A 25,751-nucleotide genomic window follows, 5' to 3' on the forward strand; every position below is an offset into this window, starting at 1 on the left:
ACAGTATCCCTTTAAGACTTTAGCAGCCATGCCTTAAGCAGCAATAACAGGCTAGAAGTTGTTATAAGCGATAATCACCATACATGTTCTTGAATTCTCTCCTATGAAGGAATCCCGAAGAATCTGAGTAAGTTTACTTTCCCGGAAAGGGGTGTGAGATTTGTTCTGTCCCAAAGCACGTATGCATTCCTAACAGAGAGAGAGGAAAAAAAAATTAAAAGAATTTATTTTACCAAGAAATGATGTCTGAAGCTTATTTGACACAGCCCTGACAGCTATTTAAACAGGTCTGAGATGCCAGATTTTCAGATTCAGACTTTTCCATCCTCAGGGTTTAATAAGTTTCAAGAAATGTGTTTTTTATTTAAAAAAAAAAAATATATATATATTTTTGCATTCAGAGTTTAGTAAATAACCCCCTTAGTATTCCACATTGTAGCCAGTCTCTACATGTCACTTGTTACATAGGTTTGTGTTGTACAGTCAGAGCAGCGGGGTAAAAACAGTCTTTAATCAAGCAGTGCTAGATTCTCTTGTCAGAGAGCAGGGAAGAGAAAATAAGCAGTACAGGATGACTAGAGTCCTTCATTATGTGCAGTCTTTTGGAGACATTGGTGTAAATGTCCTGAATTGCTGGTATGCTGATAATCTTACCACAGTTTGCATGGCTCTCTTCTTGTGTGGAGCAGATGCTGTACCATGATGTAATACAGCCTGTGAGGATGGACTCCACAGTGCCCCGGTAGAAACTGGCATGGACTGTGGTGAACATCCGGGGTTTTCTCAGACTTCTGAGAAAATGATCAATGGTGCGGAAAACGTGAGATGGACTATAAAAAGTTCTCGATACCTAATCGTCTAGAATTCCTGCAGGAAGGCCTGTCAATGGGTCTCTCCCACGGATCACTCAAGTCACAAGTTTCAGCTCTATCGGTCCTTTTTCAGAAAAGACTAGCAATCCTTCCAGACGTCAAAACATTTTTTACAGGGTGTTGCCCATGTAATCTCCAGGAATCAGTTGCCACATGGAATTTAACGTTCGTCTTAAGGGTATTACAACCACCATTCGAACCCATGGCTTTGGTTTCCTTACAATGGGTCACTTGGAAGATAGTTTTTTCTGCTGGCGATTGCATCAGCTAGAGTGTTTCGGGACTTAGAGCCCTATCATGCAGATCTCCCTTCCTCACTTTCCACCATGATAGAGCAGTCCTTTGCACAGTACCATCTTTGCTGCCTAAGGTAGTTTCAACCTACCATCTAAATCAAGAGATTACCATTCCAACATTTTGCCCTGCACCGGCCAACCCCAAGTAATTGGAGCTGCATTCCTTGGATCCAGTCAGGGCCATCAAGTTCTACCTACACAGATTTCAGGATATTCACAAATCAGACTCACTATTTGTTCTCCCCTCCAGACCACGAAAGGGCTCAGTAGCATCAAAATCTTCCATCACCCAATGAATAAAGCAGGCCATACACAGAGCCTATTTGGCACAAGGCCAGATGCCACCAGTCAGAATCAAAGCCCACTACACCAGGGGGATGAACACATCCTGGGCGCTCAGGAATCAATAAAAATATTTTTTTTTAATCATTTTGCGGCACTGGACATGATTCGATAGGAAGATTCTACAAGCCATGGTGGTATCTACTGCATAGAGCTCGCTCTCTCTCTCTCTCTACCCGCCCTAATATCAGGGGACAGCTTTGGTACGTCTCTACTGTTTCCTGTGTCCCCCAAGCAGACAATGGAGAAAAGGAGATTTTGTGTACATAGTTAAATCTCTCTTTAGTCACTGGGGGGGGGGGGGAGACAGGACTGACCTCCCTGAATGGAGGCCCTCGCTTCTGTTGCCATGGTTTGGCCTTGGCCAATAGTTTGTTTTTTCTTGTTGACTTGAGTCACATTCAACCTTCTTTGGTACAAACTGATTAGGCTCCACTCACTGGAGGGGTATAGCCAGAGGGGGAGGAGCAAGCTATTCTTGTTGCGTCCTGTTTCCTGGTGATACCAGCTAAACCCCACTGCCTCCTGTGTCCCCCCAAGCGACTGAAGAGAAAGATTGAACACAAAATCTCCTTTTCCCTTCAATGTGCCGACAGCCCTGTAATTATCTTTGGTGGTTTCAATTGTCATACTGATGATTCTGCTCAATCCTGGCCTTCTCAATTTCTCCATCTAACCTCTTTTGAACCCCAGAATTGGACAAAAACAATCCCGATTTGCAACATGCTCACTGTTAATATAACAGCTCTCATTCTCTCAGTTCTAATTTTTTTCAGGTCTTCTTTGATTCTAATTTTCTTGTAAATACCTGTTGCTCAATTCCATCATCCACAATCAACACCTAAGCCCCTCTGCAGTCACAATAGAGCTGTGCCTGTAATCTCTTGTGCATGTTCTGCAGAGTGCATTTGAAGGAAATCCTGTATAAAATTTGAATTTCTCACGGTAGGCCTCAATGTTGGCCTCTCCCAGGTTTAGAAAGTTTACCATAGTTCACTCAATTAATTAATTCAAATCATACCTAATTTCATACCTAAATATTTTTTTTACATCGAAACACTCCTCAAAAAATCTTTTGCTCTTTTTCAAGCCCATTTAAAAAAAAAAAAAAAAAAAAAAAAAAAAGTCTGGAGCAGTCCTGTCTATCGATTGTTCAGTCTCTTACCGCTAGCTTTTAGAACATATTGTGTTCTCATAACTTTCTATGCACCAATAATCTTCAGATAACCAATAGCCAACTGCCTCCTAGTAATCTCCAATGAACCAACGCCACCTCAAACTCAGCCTAGTTAGAACAGAGCTCATGTTAACTTAAAAGGTGAACCACCCCTTAAATTCCACTTATTCCCCCTGGTCATTCAGCAGTCCCATTCTACCATTACTGTAGAGAAAGAGTCCATAACAAAAAAGCTTATTACCTTTAATGCAAGCAAACTCCTATTTATTTCTGCTCCTTCCATGCGGGTAATACGATCAGCGCTGGCTGTATCAACACCTCTTTCATTTCCAGCCAAGTCCACAAGGGAAAACTTGCCATGAAGCTTACTTCCCCTTCGCAGAATTATTTGCAAACAGGCATGGGAACGTGAGGAGCTAGTATTGGCAAAAGTCTGGCCAGAAGTTCTGTTGATGCAAGAGATTACTACACTGTTGCTATAATGCTACAAGAGAGAAATATGACAAAACCACAACACCCCATAACTTTACCTGCAAGCACTGCCAATTTCAATCATCTTAAAAACATCATCTGCAGAAATCACTTGTTTTTCCAACAACCCAACGACCTGAACTTCTTGCTTTGCATCTTCCAATACACGCAGCTTTGTCTTTTTGTTCAATAGATCAAAGACCTACAAAATGGCAGAGCAGGGATGAATTAAATAATAGTTTTAAATCCAGCTACCATTGGCATTGAAATACTAAGCAATTTTCAACAACGCAGGATAAACTGGACAAATAGTTTTCCAGAGTAGAGAGAAATATAGTATAAACATTTTATATACATGAAACAACTTCTTTATGAAAGACGATTTGTCTAAAGTGTGCCAGTACATAGTGCGAGTGTGTGTGTGTGTGTGTGTGTGTGTGTGTGTGTGGTATTATGAACATTAGACTTGTATAGGTCAAAAGAAAAGCAGAAGAAAAATCACACTAGATTGCAATGTCTCAACAATGTATTGTATAAACATTGGTGACAAACATCACCGATGATGTTACCCATTGCAACCAGTCAGCAATTACATTTCAAGAGGCATCTACAAGTTAGAAAACAAAAGCAAAGATCAGATTGGTTGCTATGGACATCACCAGTGATGTTTGTATCCAAAGTTAATAAATAGGTTCTGAAATTGACAAGAGGGCATATTTATTAACATTGTAAAATGTAGACATTGCACTGAATTCAAAACATTGTACAGCTGTACCATATAATTATTATAGTAATTTCGATTTTTTTTTTGCTGTTTGGTACAAACTTTAGTAGCCGACACTTAAATTCCTACAAATAAGCCTGCATTTTAGAATGCAGATTTACGAACATAGGAGATAATCTAAACCAGTATAGTTATCCATAGCAATCAGATCTTTTCTTTAATTTTCTAACTTGAGGTAGACTGCTCAAAGAGGATTGCTTTTAGCAACTTTATTGTGCAGTTTAGTACCCATGTTATTAAAGGAGATCTTATATATCTTAAAAGCCCTTTGCATTAACTCCAGAAAGCCATGTATACAGAAGAACTCCCACATTTTTCAGGTGGCCAAAAGATCTAAAGTAGTTTTATATTCAACTGCTCTTATAAGCAGAGGGGTCAGTTTCTTTGACATTTAGAACTGTGCTAATGTCTAGGTTAGAGCAATATAGAGAATTAATATTTAAATTATGAGACAGCACTTGTAATGTAAAAGCCGATAATTTGCTAGACAAGAACAGGAGTTCTTACAAATGAATTAGGAAAATTACCTTTCCATTATAAATTTCAAAAAAGGTCACAAAAACATCCAGGTCTAAGTGCTTATATCGAGGTTGGTCCAAAAGGAGAAAAACATCACGTGCTGGGGAAAAAATGGAATGAGATTATGTAAACAATTTAAATTATTTATGCATAGGGATGGATATATCTCAACTGCCAAATGATTAATAATCCTCATATTAATTTTATGGAGAACACCACCAAAAGAGCAAGATTACAGAAGAAACACTGTTCAGGATTCATGCAAATAAATAAATAAACAAACACACACCCAAAATACTTACATGCAAAAGCATAGACTCCTTTGGAAACATTCTGACTTTTGCCTGAGAAGTCACCTCCCATTGTCTAAAAGAAAAAAACAAACACCCAATGTCAATAGAAAAGTAGGGTTTAAAAGCACTAGGGCACATGCCAAGGCAGTGTCCCATTGGTGTCTCTATCAGGGGGTGAGGAAGAAAGGATATGTGTGCATGAAAACTTAAGATACGTAACCCACTCCACAATGGCCCTGCTCATTGTACTTAATACAAGAGGAAACTTATGGCATATTTCAAACTGTACTAGAGCAGTTTTCCTCTCAAGCCTATAGAAATTCCTTTTACACTGAAGAAAGGCTATGGCTAAAGTTCATATACAAGACAGGTAACTTTATTCAAAGAAATACAAAAGGTATACAAATATAGAAGGTAAAAATAAAAATAAAATGAGTGAATTTAAACCATTACTCTTTGCATGACTATAGGATCTATAAAACCTGGTCATTTTACCCACATGAGTTTTTCCACTTCCCGTTTGCCCATAAGCAAAACAAGTTGCTTTCCCTCCTTCAAAAATGGATTGAACCAATGGTCTTGCTGTAAATCTGTAAATACATGTTTGAGACATATGACCAGTGAGAAATTAAGTCTAAAATACCAAAATTACGACCATGAACATCAGCGAGCTATACATAACTTCCACAACCTTGTTAAATGAATACCTCATCTATATGCAGAATTGGCCCTTAATGGCCAGATTAGAAACATAAGTAATAAAAAGCAGCAGTACATCTGTAGCCTTACTGAGCATTTGCTTTTAAGATTGGGTCGGTGACTCCCATTTAGCTGGAGTCAGATGAATACAGCAAAAAACCAAATTGAGAAGTTTAGAATTAGCCATTCTTTAACATGCTAAACATTAATTTAAAGGTGAACCTCCTGTTTAAATCTCTTTAGTATTCCTTTTACACTTATTTGGTATACAGAACAAGTAGCAGAGACAGCAGCCATCACTTTCTAATATAGATATCGTTATTTCTTATTGCAACTGCGTACACTAACTTCTGAATTAGAAATTAAATTATTGTAGCATACCTGTAAACCACCTCATTTGTGGCAGTCTCATCAAATGAAAAATCAAATCTAAACGCCTGGTTCTCCAAATACTTGGTCAAGTCCACCTTCAGCTTTGGTTCATGAACAAGAACAATGTTCTTGCTTGGAACAGAAATGATATCAATCTCCTTCTTTGAAAGCTCTGTGAAAGTAGGACGGTTAAAACACGGAATTCAGAAATTTCCTGTCCCAATGTTACAGACTATTTAGACACTCCCTGTCCCGTTTTCACAGATTCTCACCTTGCTTGTTCAGCGGTCGCTTCCTAACACAAACGCAGATCCGATGCTCTTCAGCCTGGAAAATAAGCATTGATAATTTTGAATGTTGAATATTGGTGTACAATAACATCAAAATGTAGCTTTTGCAATGTTTTGAAGTAGTCAATCTTAAATGGTGATTATCCGATTTAGGGGTCCCAGACAACGTACTTATAAAAAAATAAATAAAAAAAAACCCCTGCAAACCTTTTTTTAAAACTTGCTCAAGGGTTGTGATTAGTGATGAGAAATTTTTTGCCAAGTTCCGCCACAAAAATGATGCCCAAATGATGCCCATAATGTCGCGCATAACAAATTTGTAGCCATAGACTTTCATGCAAATTTTTGCAGAAGCGAAAACGGTCAGATTTGACCATCACTAGTTGTGAAACTTATGCCAGTACAGCCTCAACTATTTTAAAGTATTAAAAATATATCAAACTACTAAAGTTTACATAAACATGCCACTGTGTCGTTCGTATACACAAGCTTTGTAAAATACAATGGAATTGTTCTTACAAGGGAAGACGGGGAAAAATGTCAATCATGGCTTCAGACTGAAAACCACTGCATTTTGGTGGCAGGCACAGCATTAGCTAGAGGGCAGCTACACAGAGGTGGGCCCAAAGAGTGAAAGCACTAATTTTTGGGTTCACCGCCACACATTTATAAAACGTAAAATAAAAAAAAAATAATGTAAATAGTTAAGCTATGCTGGGGTGCAGCCAGCAGGTGGCACTAAGTCTGCTGTGAGCCTATACAAGACCATGCCTTACTGAGACACTTCCTGCTTTTGGTCTGTAACAAACAAAAGCGGCCAGTCCCTTGGTCGAAGGTTGGTGCCGTAGGGCTAGCTAGTGGATAGCAGGGGCAAGTAAGTTCGCTCCAGGAGTGAAAGACAGAGAGGGCAAGTGAGCACGGACAGCCTGTTGTCTCAACAAGGAGTATTAGTTTGGTGTTAGAGACCTGACCTGAGGTGATTGTACACCAGAGAGGGAAGTGTCCAGAAGTAGGTTAGGGGAGATCCTACACGAGAAGCTTGGGCGTTGTATGTGAGGCCACCACAGAGATCAGGGGCAATAGTCTCTTAAGGTGGCCATACACGGATAGATCCGCTCGTTTGGCGATGTCGCCAAACGAGCGGATCTCCCTCCGATATGCCCACCTTGAGGTGGGCAATATCGGGCTGATCCGATCGTGGGCCCTAGGGCCCAACGATCGGATCCTAGCGTTCACCAAACGGGCGGTCGGATCGCGGGACCGCATCAACGAACAGATGCGGCCGCGATCCGACGGGATTTTTAATCCCATCCGATCGAGATCTGGCCGACTTTCGGCCAGATCTCGATCGGGGAAGCCCGTCGGGGGCCCCCATACACGGGCCAATAAGCTGCCGACACGGTCTGTCGGCAGCTTTTATCGGCCCGTGTATGGCCACCTTTAGTCGCAGAAGCCCATCGGACAGATAACTACACTCCTGTTGGTGTATCTTATAGGACAAGGACCCTGGAGACTTCAGAGGGGAGAGCTCTGTGGCGTTTGTGAATAACTGATATTGTATGAAGAATACTAGGAAACTCGAGCCCCGGTCAAAAAGTAGTGTTTGCGTTCACCGCATTTCTTGTGACGGACTTCCAGCTCCAATTTAGTTAAAAAGAGAACTAACCCCCCCCCCCAATAATTAAATCCCATACCCACTAGTTTACATGCCCCCCTGCATAGGAGATTACCCCTGAAAGTGCCCCTAATTCATTACTTAGGCATAGGTGCGGAGTAAGTGCATCGGAGCTCATGGCGCCATCTACCGGCTCTTCTGTATTCTTCAGGTCCTCTTCCTTCCCTTCGGCAATTTCTGGCATGCACAGTTGCTACGAACCAGAAGACTGCACCAACTGTGCATGCGCCAATACATCGATCACTTCCAAAAGAACACTGAAGAGCCGGAAGATGGCGCCCATGAGCTCCACTGTTTTTACTCTGCACCTATACGCAAGTACTGAATTAGGAGCACTTTCGATGGTAATCACCAATGCGGGGGGAGCAGGGACTATGTAGGGTAGTGGTTTTTATTATTGGTGGTTTACTTCTCCTTTAAGTCCTATAAATTAAATAGTCCTTTGTTACACAAACCTCTCCTACAATGAGTAATCCAACTGCAGTGACGGTTACAATGGATGTATTTTACTGTGAATCAGCAATTGAAAGAGTGAATTCTCATTCCCAACAGGAAGAAATGGGGCGGGTTTTAGATTTATCCTGCAGTGAATGATCCAGAACATCAGTACCTCAACCTTTTCCAAAAATAGCTTTGCTATATGAAGTCCCGCTATATGAAGTTGAGAGAGCCATCCACAACATAACCATGAAAGCACCTCAATGGGAATGAGTTGTCAATTGTTCTGGGGAGAACACTGCAGCATATTTATATTTAACGGTAACATTGAACATCCTAGGCACATACTGTGGAGCTGTGCAATATCAATAGGGCAGTTAATACACAATCCACATTTGTGCAAAGGTTCTGTGAGGAAACCCAAACCAGATAAATGTGCCGACTTCAAGCCCAGTTCCTTTAAATCCTATAGACTACTTGGGTCTCTGATTCAACACAACCAAGCTTGACAGTGCAAACGTCAGTTGGCACTGTTTATATAAACAGGCTATTTAAATTCTTATTGAAAACATTGGCCTTAATCTAGGTCATGTCCGATGCAATATTTCCTTCCCTGAAAACACCTGCAGCAAAACCATAAGCAAATTTACCAACATACTTACTGGGTCTGCCATACTTATTCTATGACAGTCCATGGTTGCTCGAAATTCTTTAATCATCTTCCCAAACTCCCAGTTTGGTACACTGGTGTCATAGTCCTGTATATCATAAAAAATGTAAACAAACAAAAAAAAAAATCATCTATACAAACTATCATCCTGCACCCTTCAGACAAGTATAAAAGACAAAAGGAGAACAGACCAAAAACCTTAGAGCCTGACAGAAAATTAATGTAAAACAGAGGAGAATATACAATAAATAACTGGGGGAGAGAATATAAAAGATGGGTAGGAGTGACTAGATAATATTGAATGAGTAGAAAAGAAAGTACATATAAAAAGTGGAAACATCCTATAAGTTTTAACATTTAGTTTAATAAACTAGTATAAGCAAGAGAAATAAAGGTATGAGAAAAGGGCAGAACAAAATAGAAAGTGTAAAGAAAGGGGCATGAGAAAAACAAGAAAGGCAAGTTAAAGGGCAGAATACAATTGCAGAAGCAGAAAATTAGCCAATGACAAAAAAAAAAAAATATAAAAAAGGGCAAAACCACAGACCAAAACAGTTTCCCAATATTTACCCAGATTCCCAAGCATCTTCTGTAAAAGTTCAAGCTTGGTACACTAGCCCAGAACTGTTCCATTTTATAACAGAAAAGGGCCCCCTAGTCAGGTAACGCTCACTTTCTAGTGACTAATCGCTTACCTAACCCATTGGCATTTACCCCATAGGGACTGTAACTTTCTTTGTTCTTTACAACAGTTGAACCTTTCAGAGAATAAAGCTGGCCATAGATACAAAGATACAAGTTGTATGAATCGAAGGTTCGTACGATTCTCAAACCGTGTGGATCATTCCAACATTTTTCGAACCATGGAGATTGGACAGCTAAGAAGATTTCTGTGAGCCAACGATAATATCTCTGCATGTATTGCCTGACAATATTAGTGGGTTATTGTCGTTTCTATTTGTTGGATAGAACTTTCATATGACTGTGGTCTGCCCATTAATGGCCAAAACATTGTCTGATTTGTTATTTTTAATACTTTATTCTGAAGTTAGTTTTAGGTCGGTAGATTGCAATGAACGATTGAGAATAAAATATGCCCGTCTATGGTCAGCTTTAGTCTTTTCAAAAGTTATTGCCATTGTTGCCAAACTTTATAGACAAGGCAGCAAGTAAAATTTTGTAACTGGACCAACATACATTGTACAGGTATAGGACCTGTTATCCAGAATGCTCGGGACCTGGGGTTTACCAGATAACTTATCTTTCTGTAATTTGGATCTTCATACTTTAAATCTACTAGAAAATCATTTAAACATTAAAACCCAAAAGGCGGGTTTGCTTCCAATAAGGATTAATTATAACTTTTTTTGGATCAAGTACAAGGTACTATATTATTATTACAGAGATAAGGAAATTTTTAAAAAATGTGAATTGTTTGGATAAAATGGAGTCTATGGGAGACAACCTTTCTGTAATTCAGAACTTTCTGGATAACTGGTTTCTGGACAACTGATCCCATAACCTTTATACAGATTCACTATATTCCAATAGCTCTAGATCAATAAAAATGAAAAATTCACTGGAAAACTTCTCACCAAACTCTGTACTATGCATTAGGCCAAATAATCTATATACCCCTTTTTTAAGATCCCCCCGCACATAAACATAATGAACCAAGCTTATGCTGAAAAAGTTATTTTGCCCATTTATTTAATTAATTATAAATGATCTAACTAAAATGTGTAATCTGACCTGGGGTAATTATGCATGCCAGCAATATTTAATTTTTATCATATGTTTTAAGGGCTACATATACCTATACACACCTTAATGGAGAATTTAACCAGTAATAAAAAAAAAAAAAACCCTCCCCCCTACCCTGGGTAGACCCCCCCCCCTCCAGCCAACCTGCCCCCCCGGCAAATGCCCCTAATTTTTTACTCACCCCTCCATGCAGATTCTGGCATCAGAGTTCACAGCAGCCATCTTCTTCTCTGGCAATCTTTGCGTCTTGGCTTTTTTGGCGCATGCGCAGTTGCCTGGGACCGGAAATTTACTCCAACTGTGCATGCGCCGAAACTTCCGAAAGACAGAAGATGGCTGCCATGAACTCCGAAGCCAAAATCTCTCCTGTAATCAAGTTTGGTTAAATTGAGAAAGGTGTTTATTTATAAAGGACTCGTTATCTCGATCTGCTTACATAGAGTTAATTATAGACAGGTCTCTGTAAGCAAGTTAATTAACACCTCCTTTTCCAACAGCTTCTCCAAAGATCCCAGAAGCAAGAATGTGAAAGTAATATTTTAGTCGATGCCATGTTAAGTGCAAGAACAAAAATTATATTAAAACAGGCAAAAATATGTTCAGCATAAGCCCTATTTACTGAACTTGTGAACAAAGGGGGTATATATTGCCCATTTAAAACATCTTAATACACACCTGTGCACGTTTCATTCTTCGTTCATAGTTCTGGGCACGCTGTTCTTCCCTTTTGTTCTTCATTTTTTCCATTTCTTTAACAATATTTGATTTTCTCCTACCTAAATTTTTTTACAAAAAAGGACAGATGTGGTTTGTGCAAAACCATACACAACTTTCATTTCTATTCGGAAAGGTAATTTTTTTTACCTTGGTTATTTCTGCCAGAGGGCAGAGATTCCTCTACAATCTCACTAATGCGTGTCTGCAACCTAGGCTCTTCAGCAATACTCACTTTGGTAGATCGAGACCGTGCTGGTAAAGAATTTAAACACAATCCACAATGAACACACATTTTTAATGCTTTTTAATGGCATGCGAGGAAACATGTTTAAGGGCTCTTACAGACGAGCGTTTTCCCTCCGTTCCGTATTTCTGCGTTCAGCCGCGGGGGAGCGCAGGAATAGACGCATTAAATTTTTTCCAATGGGGCTGTACTGACACAGGCGCGTGTAGTCTCAACCTGCATTCGGCGCCTACACGCTCCTGTATGAGTACAGCCCCATTGGAAAAAATGTAATGCGTCTATTCCTGCGCTCCCCTGCGGCTGAACGCAGAAAAATGGAACGCAGGGAAAACCGCTCGTCTGTAAGAGCCCTAAAAGTTTAGAACCTTATTAGAATAGGGAGCATTTACAGTTTTTCTTCTTGGAGTAATCCTGGAGAGGTGCTATATAAAGCCAATATTGACATGTATTTATAAAAATATCAACATATTCTGCAGCATTGTATAATAAATATTATTTAATGCTTTATAATTCAGTGATATTTCTATTTAACCTTACTATGCACACCTCAGCACATTACTAGTATTTTGGTAGAATGCGCATATAGATTTATTTTTTAAAAAAAGGAGTCCAACCACTTTGTGTTCATAATAAAGACAGCCAAGCAGATTAAAAAAAATATATATATTTTTTTACAAATAATTATACACAAACTATGCAATAAACAAAGGAGTTAATTACAAACTATGTCCTGTTTTCAAAAATATTGCTGAACCACTAACCTTGAACAGAATTTTGCTGTATGGGTAGCGGAGTAGATTCTGCCTCCATCTCATTTTCATAGGGTAGCGTTTCATGGATAGCAGTCATCCTGGTGGAACGCTCACGAAGCACTAACAAAGTATGTATATGTTAACCTTTCACGGTTCAGTTAATTTTTGATCTCTGTTATGCTCATTTGTCACAGCAAAAACAAAAAGTTCTCTCCAAGCAGCAGAACAGAAAGTGTAACTTCAGATAAAATGTGATATTATAAGGAATTTAAAAAAAAATGGGGGGGGGGGAAGGGTTTCACTTTTTTGCTTTTATTACAGCAAACTACACATTAAGCTAATAATGCAAACCAATGTGAAAATATACATTTAATAGTTTTCTGTGAAAGCTATCGTACCTTGTGTTTTCTTTTACCAGAGAACCTTACAGAACAGCAATGGTTTAGATACCGGTACTACTATTTCAAGATGAACAGCAGTCTCCAACAAAAATCAAAGCAAACATGCAGAGAAAGGGTTCTACTTAGAAAGCAGGGAAAAATTAAGCAAAATCTCAATTTTACATCCTCTCATTTTGCTTTTTCTTTTTTTGTGGTGCCACCTTTATATTATGCATTATACATTTCCCTAATTTTACACTGTTTTCATGGCCCCCTGAAAAACAATAGGGGTTTCTAATGTAACAAAAAAATGCCTACTAGAACACAGACTACAGATGTTAGCCAAAGCTATTCCCTAGCGTTTTGCCCCAAACGATTACCCCTTCTTTCTCAGATTCGTTGCATCATTGTAACACAAAATAAGTTGTATGGTATAATACAGAGTTAAGAGTGTGTGGTATTTAGCCTAGTTTGTTGTAATTTCTCTTGTTTTCAAAAACAAAAATATAACTATTATTTGCATTACATATCTCCTCCACCTTTACAGTAGAGACTGTAAGCTCTACAGGGCAGGGACCTCCTTCCTCCAGTCTCTTTTACCACACAACAATCAAGTCATGTCCTTATATAAGCTCTGTGTACATTTATTGTCTGACTCCGTGTGTACTTTTATAGTCAATATTTTAGGAAATTTTGATATACCATATAAAATATTTTCTCTCTTTATCTTAACAGGGCAAACAGAAGCTCCTCTAATATTTGGTCTTTGCTAGGTAGATAACTAGATTACCAGATACAGAAAAAACATCTGTATTATAAACATCTGTTAAAAGGAAAACTATACCCCTCAAACAATGTAAGTCTAAAAATATATTGCATAAAACAGCTCATATGTAAAACCCTGCTTTATGTAAATAAATCATTTTCATAATACTTTAGTAGTATGTGCCATTGGGTAATCAAATATAAATCTTCCATTTTAAAAAATAAGGGCTGCCCCCTTGGATTGTATGATTCAGTGCACACGGACATATCAAACAAACCATACTTGTTAGGTCACATGAGCCAATTAACCGACAGAGTTCTGTCTTTTGCTTCCACACTTCTTCCTGTTACAGTTAGAGCTGTAGTATTTCTGGTCAGGTGATCTCTGAGGCAACACACAGGCCATCACAAAATGGTGGTTCAAGGCAAGAGATGTAAAAGCGCAATATTTACTCAAATATATATACCAGTTTGGTAAGATTCTTTAATATGCCACTCAATGTGATAAACTCTGTTGCTCAAATATACATTTTGGGGGGGGGGGGGTATAGTTTTCTTTTAACAAAACGGACGCTGAAGGGAGGAGAGGCTGTATACTGGGAACTGAATTATCAGGCAAAGACCTAACAGTATCTTCAGTTTCCCCGGTTTAGCGGAAAAAAGTTATATTAAGCACAAACACTGTTCTTTGATCTCACATTGAACAAGTGAGGGATACTGCCCCTTTAAAACGTAAATACAATATTTTGGAAAAGTTTATATTTTTTATTTATAACATCTGTCTCAACAATTTCCAATGCAAATAAATGCTATAGGTGATTTGTATAAAGTGTGTGCCCATAAAGACAAAACGTACCTTAAAATAAAATTGTGAAATCAAAATAAAATGACATTGTTTTATAGTGGATGAGGAATTTTGGATAAATTGAAACATGTGGGACAGAGAAAGCTACATCAAGACTGATTACCTGACTGTGCTCCAGATTCTGACAAAAGAGAATTCTTTGCAGCCACTAAGAAGAAAAAAAGTGTATTCTTAATTAACAACTCTACCACTTCAATTAAAGACAAAAACATAATGGGAAGAGAAAAAACCACCACCAGCAGAAATTTCATTTGTTTTGAACATTTTAGTGGCAGTTACTGGGAAGGAGATTTACATTTTTGGCTTACCTAGGAAAACTTAATTTTTTTCAGCATAACCTGATTTTCTGTATATGAAAAAAAAATAATTGTGGTTGTGCAACCTGAAGTTTGTGTGTAATTATGCTTCTCAAACAAAATATGGGGCTGCAAATACAACTTTGTATTGCAATTTTTTAAGAATAAAGCGATATATCGATATAAAACATTGAACTAAAACTGCTGATGCCTCATGTCCTAAACAGGACAATATGAGATAACAGTTATGGCAATTTGACATATTGACCAAAAACTCCCAGTTGTACACTACAAAGTTTTCAAAACAGCACCACATATATCCATACTGTATATATTTGGTCTTGGAATCTAAAGTATGTGGATTTATGAATGAAGTTAACATTATGAGAAGCTAAATGGGTAAAAGGTCTTTCTGGTCCAAACTACCAATATGTATACAAAGAGAAATTGCCTTAAAATGGTTTGCATCATCTTATCTCACACATGTCATAAGGTATCAATATACACTGATTATCCTATGTATGCTAGGAATCAGTCTTCAAAGTATTTGGTATGTAAATGGTCATGGAAGTCACTTCACATTCTGCAAAATGAAAACATTTACTAAACTGTATGTGGGGGTAGTCATAAGGTTAGGTTCGCCTATTTTATTATTTTATGCATGGAAAAAGCGGTGCAAATGTGGACACCAAAAAAGCTATACATTTTAATTTCCTGCCTAAATCCAATGGGTAAAGATTATCAAACCAATGTTGTTTGTCCCTCCTACTAAGAAGTGTAGCATTATCTGTTGTCTGTGGCCTGAGACAACCACACCCCAGGGGCACATAGAGAATAAAGCTGGCCACAGACGCAAAGATCCGATCGTACGGATCAATACGTTCGGACTTTCCCATCTCCCCACCTGCCACTAACCATTCAGATCATAGTCTTACCATTCTGACCAAATAAAGTAGTTAAAGAACAGATCAGCCGATGTTCTGCCCCTGACAGCAATCGTACCATAGACAAAAATAGTGACAGTCTCCCACTGAAAATCGTACGATCGGCAGTACACGCAAAGATATTACCCGCAGCCGACAAAAATTTTCTAACCTGTCCAATCGACCAATCTCCGCCGGACGAAAAATGTCGGGAGACTCCACACACGTTCCGAAAATCATACAAATCCTCGATTCGTACGAGGAGATCTTTGCGTCTATGGCCAGCTTTAAATGTTTTCTTTAATTGTTTACCTGTGCTTTAACCATTTAAGTAAAATTAAAAAGACAAAAGCATTTCATGATCCAGCAGCAGGTTTTCAAAAAAAAATTTTAGCAACCAATTCCTAACCTACTTACAAAAAATATACGACACACCGTGCCAAGCAATAACACTGACTGACAATTTTGTCCTACTAGTTCAACAGTAACTGAATTGGCCCAAAAACAATGATCGCCCTTCTCAATAGGAGCACTTGGTCAGAAATTTGAGACCTTAGTAAGACACGGAGATAAGTAGAAAAACACATCAATGAGCCTAACTAAACAAAGCATGAAATGTATTAAGACTGCAAGAGGAACATTTTTTTCAATGTTATATGATTGAAGTGTGTGGAGACTATAGGATTTATTTACAAATGCAGTGTGTTCTGGCAATTTGCATCATGGTTAAAAAACAACTGGTTTTCCCCACAATTCCATTCCATCCGAAATCATTGCAGCCAAGCAGTAATGCAGTTACCACAATTACAGTGAGTTAAAATAAACATAATTGCAGGTGCAGGCACATTAGAGGTAATTGCATCCAAAGTTGGTCAGTTTTGGGATGGTCTCCAGTATTCTGCATTATGGTGTTTTGAGTGCGATTTACTGAACACAAGTGTCTGCACTTATTGGTGCAATGCACAGAAGGAACCCTGAAATTAACACCAGCTTGAAGTTGGAGAAAGTTTATGGGTGTTCTGCATCAATAGATGTACTTGCAGATTCCAAAGTGGTAGGATGGGTGGACTACTGCAGTCAACTATACAGAAATGCAAGAGTCTTTGGACTCAAGTACCTTTCATGAAAGGCATGTGTAAGTCCATTTTGCATGGCAGCACCCTTAGCCGGAGCCACTGGTTTTGTTACATCTGAAGGCCTATCTAGTTGCAACAGTACATCAAGGACTTGGCCTACCAAAAGTGATTAAATCACAGTTTGCTTAACTCAAGTTTGAAGGTAGTTGCTGCTGGCAGGCTACAGCCTAAATGGAGACCGTTATAGATAGCAGAATACACTGCAAATAGAAGCGCAGTAAAAAAAAAAAAAAATGCTTGTAACGAGTGGGAACTGGGAACACAACTGAACTTTAGCTCTATGGGGAAAGCTGCAGCTTCTCTGACTAATGTGACATATTACAAGTCAAGGAGCACAGAAATATGGGCAGGACTTGGTCAGTCTAGATTAGAAGCTAGTGATGTTCAGGTTGACAAAAATTAGACTTGCACGGACCCGAATCCACCCACCTGACCAGCACACCAAGCTAGCCATGTGGCCTAGAGGGGGTGTGGCAGTTGGGAGTATATAAATAAGTGGGGGGATGAGGAGGAATCTGAAATCATGAGCATGGTGGGGCAAAAGACAAAGTTACGTCCACTGGAAAATCAGTACACTGGTCCAAACAGACTGACCCATGGGTTTTCGGCTAGCTCACACAACACTACAGGGAGCAGAAAGTAATGGGGCAGGGATTTGGGCTGCTATTGCATTGTTCCCATTGCCATTCACTGACCTAATAAGGTTACGCAAATAAGAAAAAGAGCCTTTGACTCTCCTAGAGATGATTTTGGGGGTAATTCTTTAGAGAGAATAAGGAGAGCACCAGATTTCAATGAACTAATTGCAGACTTATACAGCACATCTGATTTGTGGTGCTTTGCAAAGAGAATATTCTATGGTAAATGGTTCGGCCTATGGGGTTGATGCACCAAACCGAAATGCAGGAAGGCCGTTTGTTTGAATATCTATTCTTAGATTTTTGGGGGAATTGGAGAAATTCACCAGAATGGTATGCTAAACACAATGAGATAGATAGATATTTATTTATTTATTAGACCATGTCAGAGCTAAAGGGAACCTTCATTTTTATTTATAACTATGGAACACTTACATGCATACACACAACCGAATTCATGCAAATGTGCCCTTATTAATTTTTTCCTACTGATATTTCGGTAAAAAGGCGTACCACCACTAAAAGCCATTACAGGTGTTCTACAGTTCTGGATTCAAGTAGCATTTCCTGCAAATGCAATAGTACCTCGGCTATTAACACAAATGACTTAATTTTATCAAATTGGGACTTTGGATTAGTACCTTACCTTCTTTGGGAGCAGGAATTTTTGAAATAGTTTTCCGTTTATGATTCTGAAAGTTAATGTAAAGTGAAAAAATAATCAAGAACAATGTTTGAGACAATGGTTGTACAGTACAGTGTAACGTATGAGTAAAGAATTTAGTTTAAAATGTAGGGGCAGATCAAAATGTGAATGATTTTAATAAATAAAACTCACCCACGTACTAGTCAATCCTATGGAATTTTTAGAAGGATATTTATCAGTGGGTGAAAATTAGAACTCACTATTTGATAAGTTGAAAAAAATCCCATAGGAGTGAAGAGAACATTGGTGAGGTTTTATTTATTAAAACCTGAACATTTCAATAAATCTGCCCCTTAATGTGCACATCCAAGCATCCCTTTGAAGTTTGTGGAAATAGTTGATAAGGCTTTGTATGCCATCAAATACCACAGTTTAATAAACATTTTTACATACACACACCTTACATTGTGTTCAAACTTTTGAAACATTTGTATAAATTACATTTTCCTATAAAAGGTATGGAATCAGTTATACATAAACCTATTATCAGAAAGCTCCAAATTACAGGAATGCCATCACCCATAGAGTTTATTTTAATCAAATAATTAAAAAATTTAACAGATTTCCTTTTTTGCTTAAGAAAACAGAACCTTGCATTTGATCCCGACAAAGATATAAATTAAGATTATATTGTCTTCAATAATGCCTATTGGGTTTATTTAATATTTAAATAGACAATGTACGGAGATGCAAGTTACAGAAAGACCCATTAAATGGAAAACTTCAGGTCCCAAGCATTCTGGATAACAAGTCCAATGCCATTACTTTTATAGACACCTACCTGAGAAGACACATTCCTTTGTGGTGGCATGTTTTCTTTTACATTTGTTGGAGCCAAAACAGCATCTAATAACTCAGGGTTTACAGATATTACGTCTGCAAAAGATATCTAAAAGATATGGAGGGGTGGGGAGGGAAAAAAAAAAAAAAAAAAAGCTTATGAGCTCACATGAAATGCCACATTGATCTGTTCACGCGTTTGCAACACCTCACAAATACTAAATAAAGAGCAATGCACTTCAATAAATATATAAAAAACATCAGTAACAGCAATAATGCTCCATTGCTAGAGTCCAAGAAAGAAGTGATTAATAGCTAGTTACTATTTTGCTGAACGTAGTGTAGTTAGGAAAACAGTCTGTTCAAATGACAAGCAATGAAATCCTCAGCTTGTAATGCAAGACACAAATATACTAGCAATCTCAGCACTTCCGTTCTTCCACAGATACCAAGCTGCTAATCTTAGCAAAGCTCATCCTTAACCTCTTACTAAATAGACGGTAGGCTGGTTGTTCCGTTGATGCAGAAGGCAGGCTGCATAGCCAAGTTTGGGCACTTAAACAGCTAATGCAACATGTGTCATTAGGTTGTGGTATTAAATATTCTGACTCCATGAGATTATATGTATTTTTCCTCAGACAACGTGAACATTGTATGCTAAAGCATTTAAAAGAATTTGTTCATGTGTAAAATGGTACACACATTTATTCTTTTTTTTTTCACCCCTGAAACTCTCCTTCATGTTAACATGGTGGTGGTTCAATATACGATACATTGCGTAAAATAAAAAAAGTATAATTTTTAATTTCACTGTTAGGAGAGAAAGGAAAGCAAAGAAAGGAGGGATGCTGTAATGTCTTGTCATTTATTACGGTAGGTAGGGGTTGAAGGTGATCCAGTCCATATACTGTCAAAAATGTTTGAGCATCCCCTGGCAAGATAGGTGAACTTGTACAGTTTTAATTGAATTGATCAAGGTGATACATTTGCCAAGTGATGGGATCTCATTAAATGTCCGTGGGAGTCCAGGAGGCCTAATAGGCATATTGCCACAATGACAGCTCAGCAAACAAAGGTTACAACTTGTATCTGCACTTCTGGGCAATCCCACAGTAGGGGAGCTTTACATGTCGGATAGCTGGGGGAAACAACTACCCAAATGATGTGCAACTTTTGGGATACAGTGTAATTTTGGGGAATAATTATGAATTGTATAAGATTGCCATAAACACTTACTAAAGGATGGTTTCGATCAGGGCTGTCTAACTGGTGGCCCATGTACCCCCCCCCCACCTCATGAAAGTATGCCTGCTTTGACTGCTTACCTTGTGAAAGCTTTAAAAAGTAGCAGTACTGAGATTAACTGCCCACTGCATTGTGCAAACCTCAAATTCAGACAGTAATGCTCCTGCATTGCTCACATCTGTAACCCCCCCTGCATTTTTCACATGCGACACCTTTATTTTTCACATTCCTAAAGCCATGTACTGTTCACACCTCTTCTGGAGGAGCAACAGCATTGTGTCACTGTATGTAGCACAGTATGAACTGTCCATGTTAGAGTCCTGGTAGGTTTCCCTGTCTCCTGCTCTATGCTGCCTGCCGTGTGTGTGGATATGGATTTAAGGGTATGTTTATGGTATATTTAAGGGTAGGACTTACATTTTTCACATACGAGTGATGAGTCATATCCCTGCAGTGAGCACCAACCATTTGGTTTTTTGGTTGTGTTGCCACCATTAATGTGGACATGGTCTTAAAAGTAATTGAGATAACATGGGTGCAGTTTGGGGAGCAAAAACATTTGTGGTAGAGTGGATGTAAATTGTACTGTGCAGACATGGGTAATTTGCATATATCTAAATTCTGACAGGTCAGACAGGGAAATCGCTTGTCAGAGCTGTGATAGGGTGTGCAGTTCCAGTTTGTATAAAGATGGTTAATTCATTTCACATCTAGCTTAGCCCAGGTATCCGTTTCAGGGAATATTGCAAAGTGTGAGAGAAAGTGTGGTTACCCCATAACGGTGTGTTGGGGAGAACCGTCCCAGTTTGTTAATTCAGTACACCATATTATCCCATCCTCTTTTGGTAGCATCAAGGACAAGTAAAAGAGGGGCAAGATCTTTCCCAGTTCTGTACAGAACATTATGCAGGCTTTCACTTGGTGAAATATAGGGCTTCCAAAATTGAGGCTTGGTTTTCAGAGTCAAATAACTTTCAATTGGCTATAGAAGTCTAGGAGGCCAAGTAATACAGCTCATAAAAAGTGTTGCTAGTCCTAACTTGTCATGGGAGGGGGGGCGTTAAAACATCCACTCCTTCCAGACCAACTCTTGTTTCCCCAGATACAGTCAATTTGCATTCAGTCAGTATCTTGTAGGGCTTCCTATGGTATGTGACAGGGGGGTGAAATAACATTTAGGAATTTGGGTAAAAATGATGGGCCAAAGCCCATTTTGGTGATGACCTCCAAAATATACAGCCAGTCAATAGTCAAATGCTTTGGTAGTGTCGAGAGACACTACCAGGGGCGCTCCACCAATGAGGCGAGTTGAGACACTCGCCTCAGGTGGCAGCGTCCCCAGGGCAGCCATCGGGGGGGGGACAGGGGGGAGAGTTGTAGGGGGCCCCAGCCACGCCACACTTACTTGATTAGCTGGGCACCCATCTTTCTGAGAGCTGCTGACTTCGGGAAGGCATGGACTATTAAGGGGCCCTGGCCACCAATTTTCTCATAATGTGGGTGGGGGGGGGGCCTGGCCACCAACTTTTTTTTCTCATGTGGGGTCCTAGCCACCAATAGTTTTTTAATGGGGGGCCCTGGCCACAAATGTTTTTTTTATGGGGGGCCCTGACCACCAATATCTTTTTATTTTTTTATTAAAATGTTGGAACCATTTTTGTTTTTTTACTGTGTGGTTGGGTGCAGACCTGTGGGGTGGGGAGGGCGGACCTGTAGATGGGGCTTGCGGTGGGTGCAGCCCAGGGGGCCCAGGAAATTTTGTCGTATGGGGCCCTGCAATTTCTGATGGCGGTCCTGAGCGTCCACCCTGGTTGCCAGGGGCAGCAAAAATGTTGCTCCTGGTAACGAAGAGCCAAAAAAGCCAAAAGTGCCGTGGGGAGGGGTGGTGGCGGCGAAATAAGGCCGCCTCAGACGGCATAATAGCAAGAATCAGCCATGGACACTACCAGTCTGAAGCCCGGGTTGTCGTGTGCTATTTGCAGGTTAAGGAATAGCATCTTGAGGTTAAAGCTAGTAGATCAGTCATGCCCCAATGATTCACCCAAACATTTCTGGGTAAGCAAGCCCTCTATAATAAAGTATGTAAGCATTTTAACTTTTGTTGTACCCTCTCACAATTTTTTGCCACAGCGTAATGGCAGAATTTATATAGATGTTAGGTTCTTGAGGCATTACATGACCATATAAACAATACGAAGAATACTTTTATACAGAAAGCGTTTTATACATTCAGCTTTTAGTGACACCTGGCACACACAAGGCCCATGTGTGCTAACACAGTGACAAATGTCATGAAAATTCCATCCCCTTGCTTAAGCTTTGGATCTCCTCATGTGAAACATACATTACTCTCCTAAATTCTGCTTAATCACAGAAAAATTATTCCTTTGCATTTTCCCATGATTACAGCAACACATAAAAATTAAGTGTCCTAAAGTAATGAAAATATAATTTACTGTTGTGCTATACTGGTAAAATTGGTGTGTTTGCTTCAGAAACACAACTATAGTTTATATAGCTGCATAGCCATGAGGGCAGCCATTTAAGCACAGGATACATAGTAGATAACAGACAGCACTGAAGAATCTCATTGTATGCTACAGAGCTTATCGGTTATCTGCTGTGTATCCTGTGCCTTTTCTCTTTTTTCATGGCTGGCCACATGGCTACACCATTATTATTATTACCACACTTATTCGATTACTATTCAATACATTCGATTTTCATTACTTCAGGACACTCATTTTTAAGTGTTACTGTTCCTTTAAGCAAGTTTGCAGTGAGAAACGTGCATTTCGCTTGCAGCAATCCAAATCTTAAGCAAAGTGAAAAAACTTTCATGAAATTTGTTGTTTTCAGCTCAGAACTACCACATACCATACAAGTTTCTCATGTGCCAGTGGTGTCCAAATATCTTTACAGATTTCAGAAGAGCCAATATAATCTGTTATAATAAACATGTGTAATTTCTACTCACTGAAATATCACATTTGGATCAAATTCAGATTTTTCTCAATTCAAAACAATATATAGCTGTTTAAGTAATAAAGAGAACAAGAGCCTCAATGTACAAATAAATCTCCAAACCTTCAGTTGAGGAGGCTCCTAAGACCCATGTTCAGACATCAGGCTGGCACAAAACTGCAACACAATCCTTAGGCGTTTCGTGGGACACTTAAAAGGCTATGATTAAGTGCCCTGTGTAGGCACAAAATGCTTAAGGCTTTTATCTTTTTGCACAGTATAATTGGTATTGGAGCCTATTTTAAATAAAATGAAACAGTAACTATGGACTGTGGTCTAGTTTTGTGCAAGCCTGTCTTCTGAACATTGGTTTCAATTGAAAACAAGCCAGACTGTACTGGAACACACACTGGACTTTAAAAAGTAAATTGATGGATCTGCCACTATAACAATTAAGCTTGTTCTCTATGATGGGAATTATAAGTGGAAGGCAGCAGGGAACCTTATATGACATAGGATGATTATGGCATGGCGATGCTGTGCACTACAACCGTACAGCCTTTATACAGGGGTTGAAGGCTACACTACTCTCAGCCTGTGTATTTTTGCAGGCTGAAAGAAGCAGATCTGCTCAGTGTTCCTGCGTGTGCACACGCAGTGGATCAGAGATTGGACAGGAAATGCCTGCTTTTTCTTCTTTGGGATGACCTTCGCTTCGGCTCCTTATCTGCGTACGCAGGCAGATTGGATCCAAGGTTTAGTCCACACGAGGAGATTTGGGGAGATTTAGTTGCCTGGCAACTAATCGCCTCTTCTTCTGGGTGACAATCCCCCCGAACTGCCTTTGTGTGTCTTCCCATCCGCTATAATGAAAAGTCACCTGCGCTAAAGCACATACAGCGCTTTGTTTTCCGAAGTCGCCCGAAGTTTCCTCGCGTGTGCTTTATAGTGGATGGAAAGACACACTAAGGCAGTTTGGGGAGATTGCCGTCCAGAAGAAGAGGCGATTAGTCGCCAGGCGACAATCTCCCCGAATCGCTTTGTGTGGACTAACCCACAATAAATAGAGAAGGGACATAGAATTGATCTGCTTCTCTCAGCCTGCAAAAATCTGCACACAGAGTAGCAGAACATTCAACCCATGTGCCCAAGGCCCATTACTAGTGTGCTGGAATGGATAAAGCAGACATTTTTACATTACAGGTATGTATAAAAAAATAAGTTAGTCATTAGTACTGCAGAAGCTTGAAACTCACTTCTTTTCCTTTGTTTGCTTCTCCCTCTTTCCATTCAACATTGACCGACGATCTGTCCATATTTACAGAGGTTATGTTTGCATTGTGTATTACTCCTGAAACAAATAAATAATCATGTAACTTTCATTGTATTTCTTATGCTAAGTGAGAAAAATTTATTTGTGCACATAGCAAGCAATTTCTGTGTAACAGGTGTGCGGTTGTGTAATAAATGAGTCAGTTAAAGGGAAAAACATACCCTCTACGATCGTGAAAATGATAATGTAAAATCGCTTCATCACACGGAAATAAGAAGCTTTCTAAATACAATCAATTAAATATTCTGCATTGTTTCTGAAATAATCAAGTTTATCTTCACTATCTGTTTCTATCTGCAGCAGTTGCGTGTCAGATATTCATTGACAGTTAGACCCAATATATCTTATGGGGGGGGGGGGGCTCCCTTTCCTAGCAGATGAATTAAGAGTTGACTCAAACTAGTACTAATAAAATAACTGCCTTTGCACAAATCCTGCATGTAGAGAGACATGATATCTGGTGATTTTAATAGAGTGAGCTCTAATACATCTTCTAGGCAAAAGGAGCCTCCTATAAAAGATATGTTGGATCTAACGTGCAATGAATATCCGACACCCAACTACTGCATGAAAAGAGAATAAAAAGAAAAAAAATGCTGAGAGGGATAGTGAAGATAAACTTGATTATTTCAGAAATGGTACAGAATTTTTAAATGATTATATTTAGAGAACTTCTTATTTCAGTATGGCGAAGCTTCTATTACATTTCCATTTTTGAGATAGTTCCCCATTAAACACTGAACCAGATATTATTATAAATGTATTAGAACCCCTCCCTCACCATGTTCCACTAGAAAGTGATTCTCGGACTTTAAGGCTCTCTGTATCCATAGGGTGTGGTGTATAGATTCTCTGGGAAGAAGAGGGACTTCATGTCTAAGAATCTATCACTTGACAAGGTGATGAAGGAGGTTTATTACACGGTTAAGCCCAAGGACACACACAGTAAGCTGCCTTGAGATGCAATGAACTCACATTTAATGCAAGATATAGCACTAGGTTACATTTCCGTAAATGCACTACTGGGCTAGGAGTGGTTGGAGGGTCTCACATGCTGTAGTATCAGAATAAGCAATATCCAGCTTACCACATCTTCACGCTTAAGGTGGCCATAGACGCACAGATAATATTGTACAAAAAATTTTTCGGCCAATATTCTTTGCGTGTATGGTGGAAAAAGAGCTGACCGATATCGGCAGAAGACTTGGATATCGGTCGGCTCGTCGATCGGGCTGGACGGAAAATTTTGATCGGGTGCCTTTGAAGGGACCTAGACATCGCCCATTGTTAGTGCTGAATCGTCAGATACAGGTAGAATTCCATTGTTTCTACCTGTATATCTGAC

The 25,751-nt window shown here is 39.2% G+C and overlaps 1 protein-coding gene across 1 annotated transcript in view; it reads right to left on the reverse strand.

Moving 5' to 3' along the window:
• kif2c.S (kinesin family member 2C S homeolog) overlaps positions 1–25,751 on the reverse strand; it is a 34,210-nt gene that overhangs the window by 5,793 nt on the left and 2,666 nt on the right. The window contains 16 exon segments of the mRNA NM_001086845.1: positions 79–189; positions 2,929–3,133; positions 3,218–3,360; positions 4,470–4,561; positions 4,764–4,827; positions 5,254–5,344; positions 5,835–5,997; positions 6,098–6,152; positions 8,891–8,986; positions 11,338–11,438; positions 11,527–11,631; positions 12,385–12,495; positions 14,489–14,533; positions 18,025–18,070; positions 18,866–18,973; positions 24,330–24,424. Coding sequence (NP_001080314.1) covers positions 79–189; positions 2,929–3,133; positions 3,218–3,360; positions 4,470–4,561; positions 4,764–4,827; positions 5,254–5,344; positions 5,835–5,997; positions 6,098–6,152; positions 8,891–8,986; positions 11,338–11,438; positions 11,527–11,631; positions 12,385–12,495; positions 14,489–14,533; positions 18,025–18,070; positions 18,866–18,973; positions 24,330–24,424 — 1,631 coding nt within the window.

The sequence above is a fragment of the Xenopus laevis genome, chromosome 4S, assembly GCF_017654675.1.
Source record: "Xenopus laevis strain J_2021 chromosome 4S, Xenopus_laevis_v10.1, whole genome shotgun sequence".
NCBI lineage: Eukaryota > Metazoa > Chordata > Amphibia > Anura > Pipidae > Xenopus > Xenopus laevis.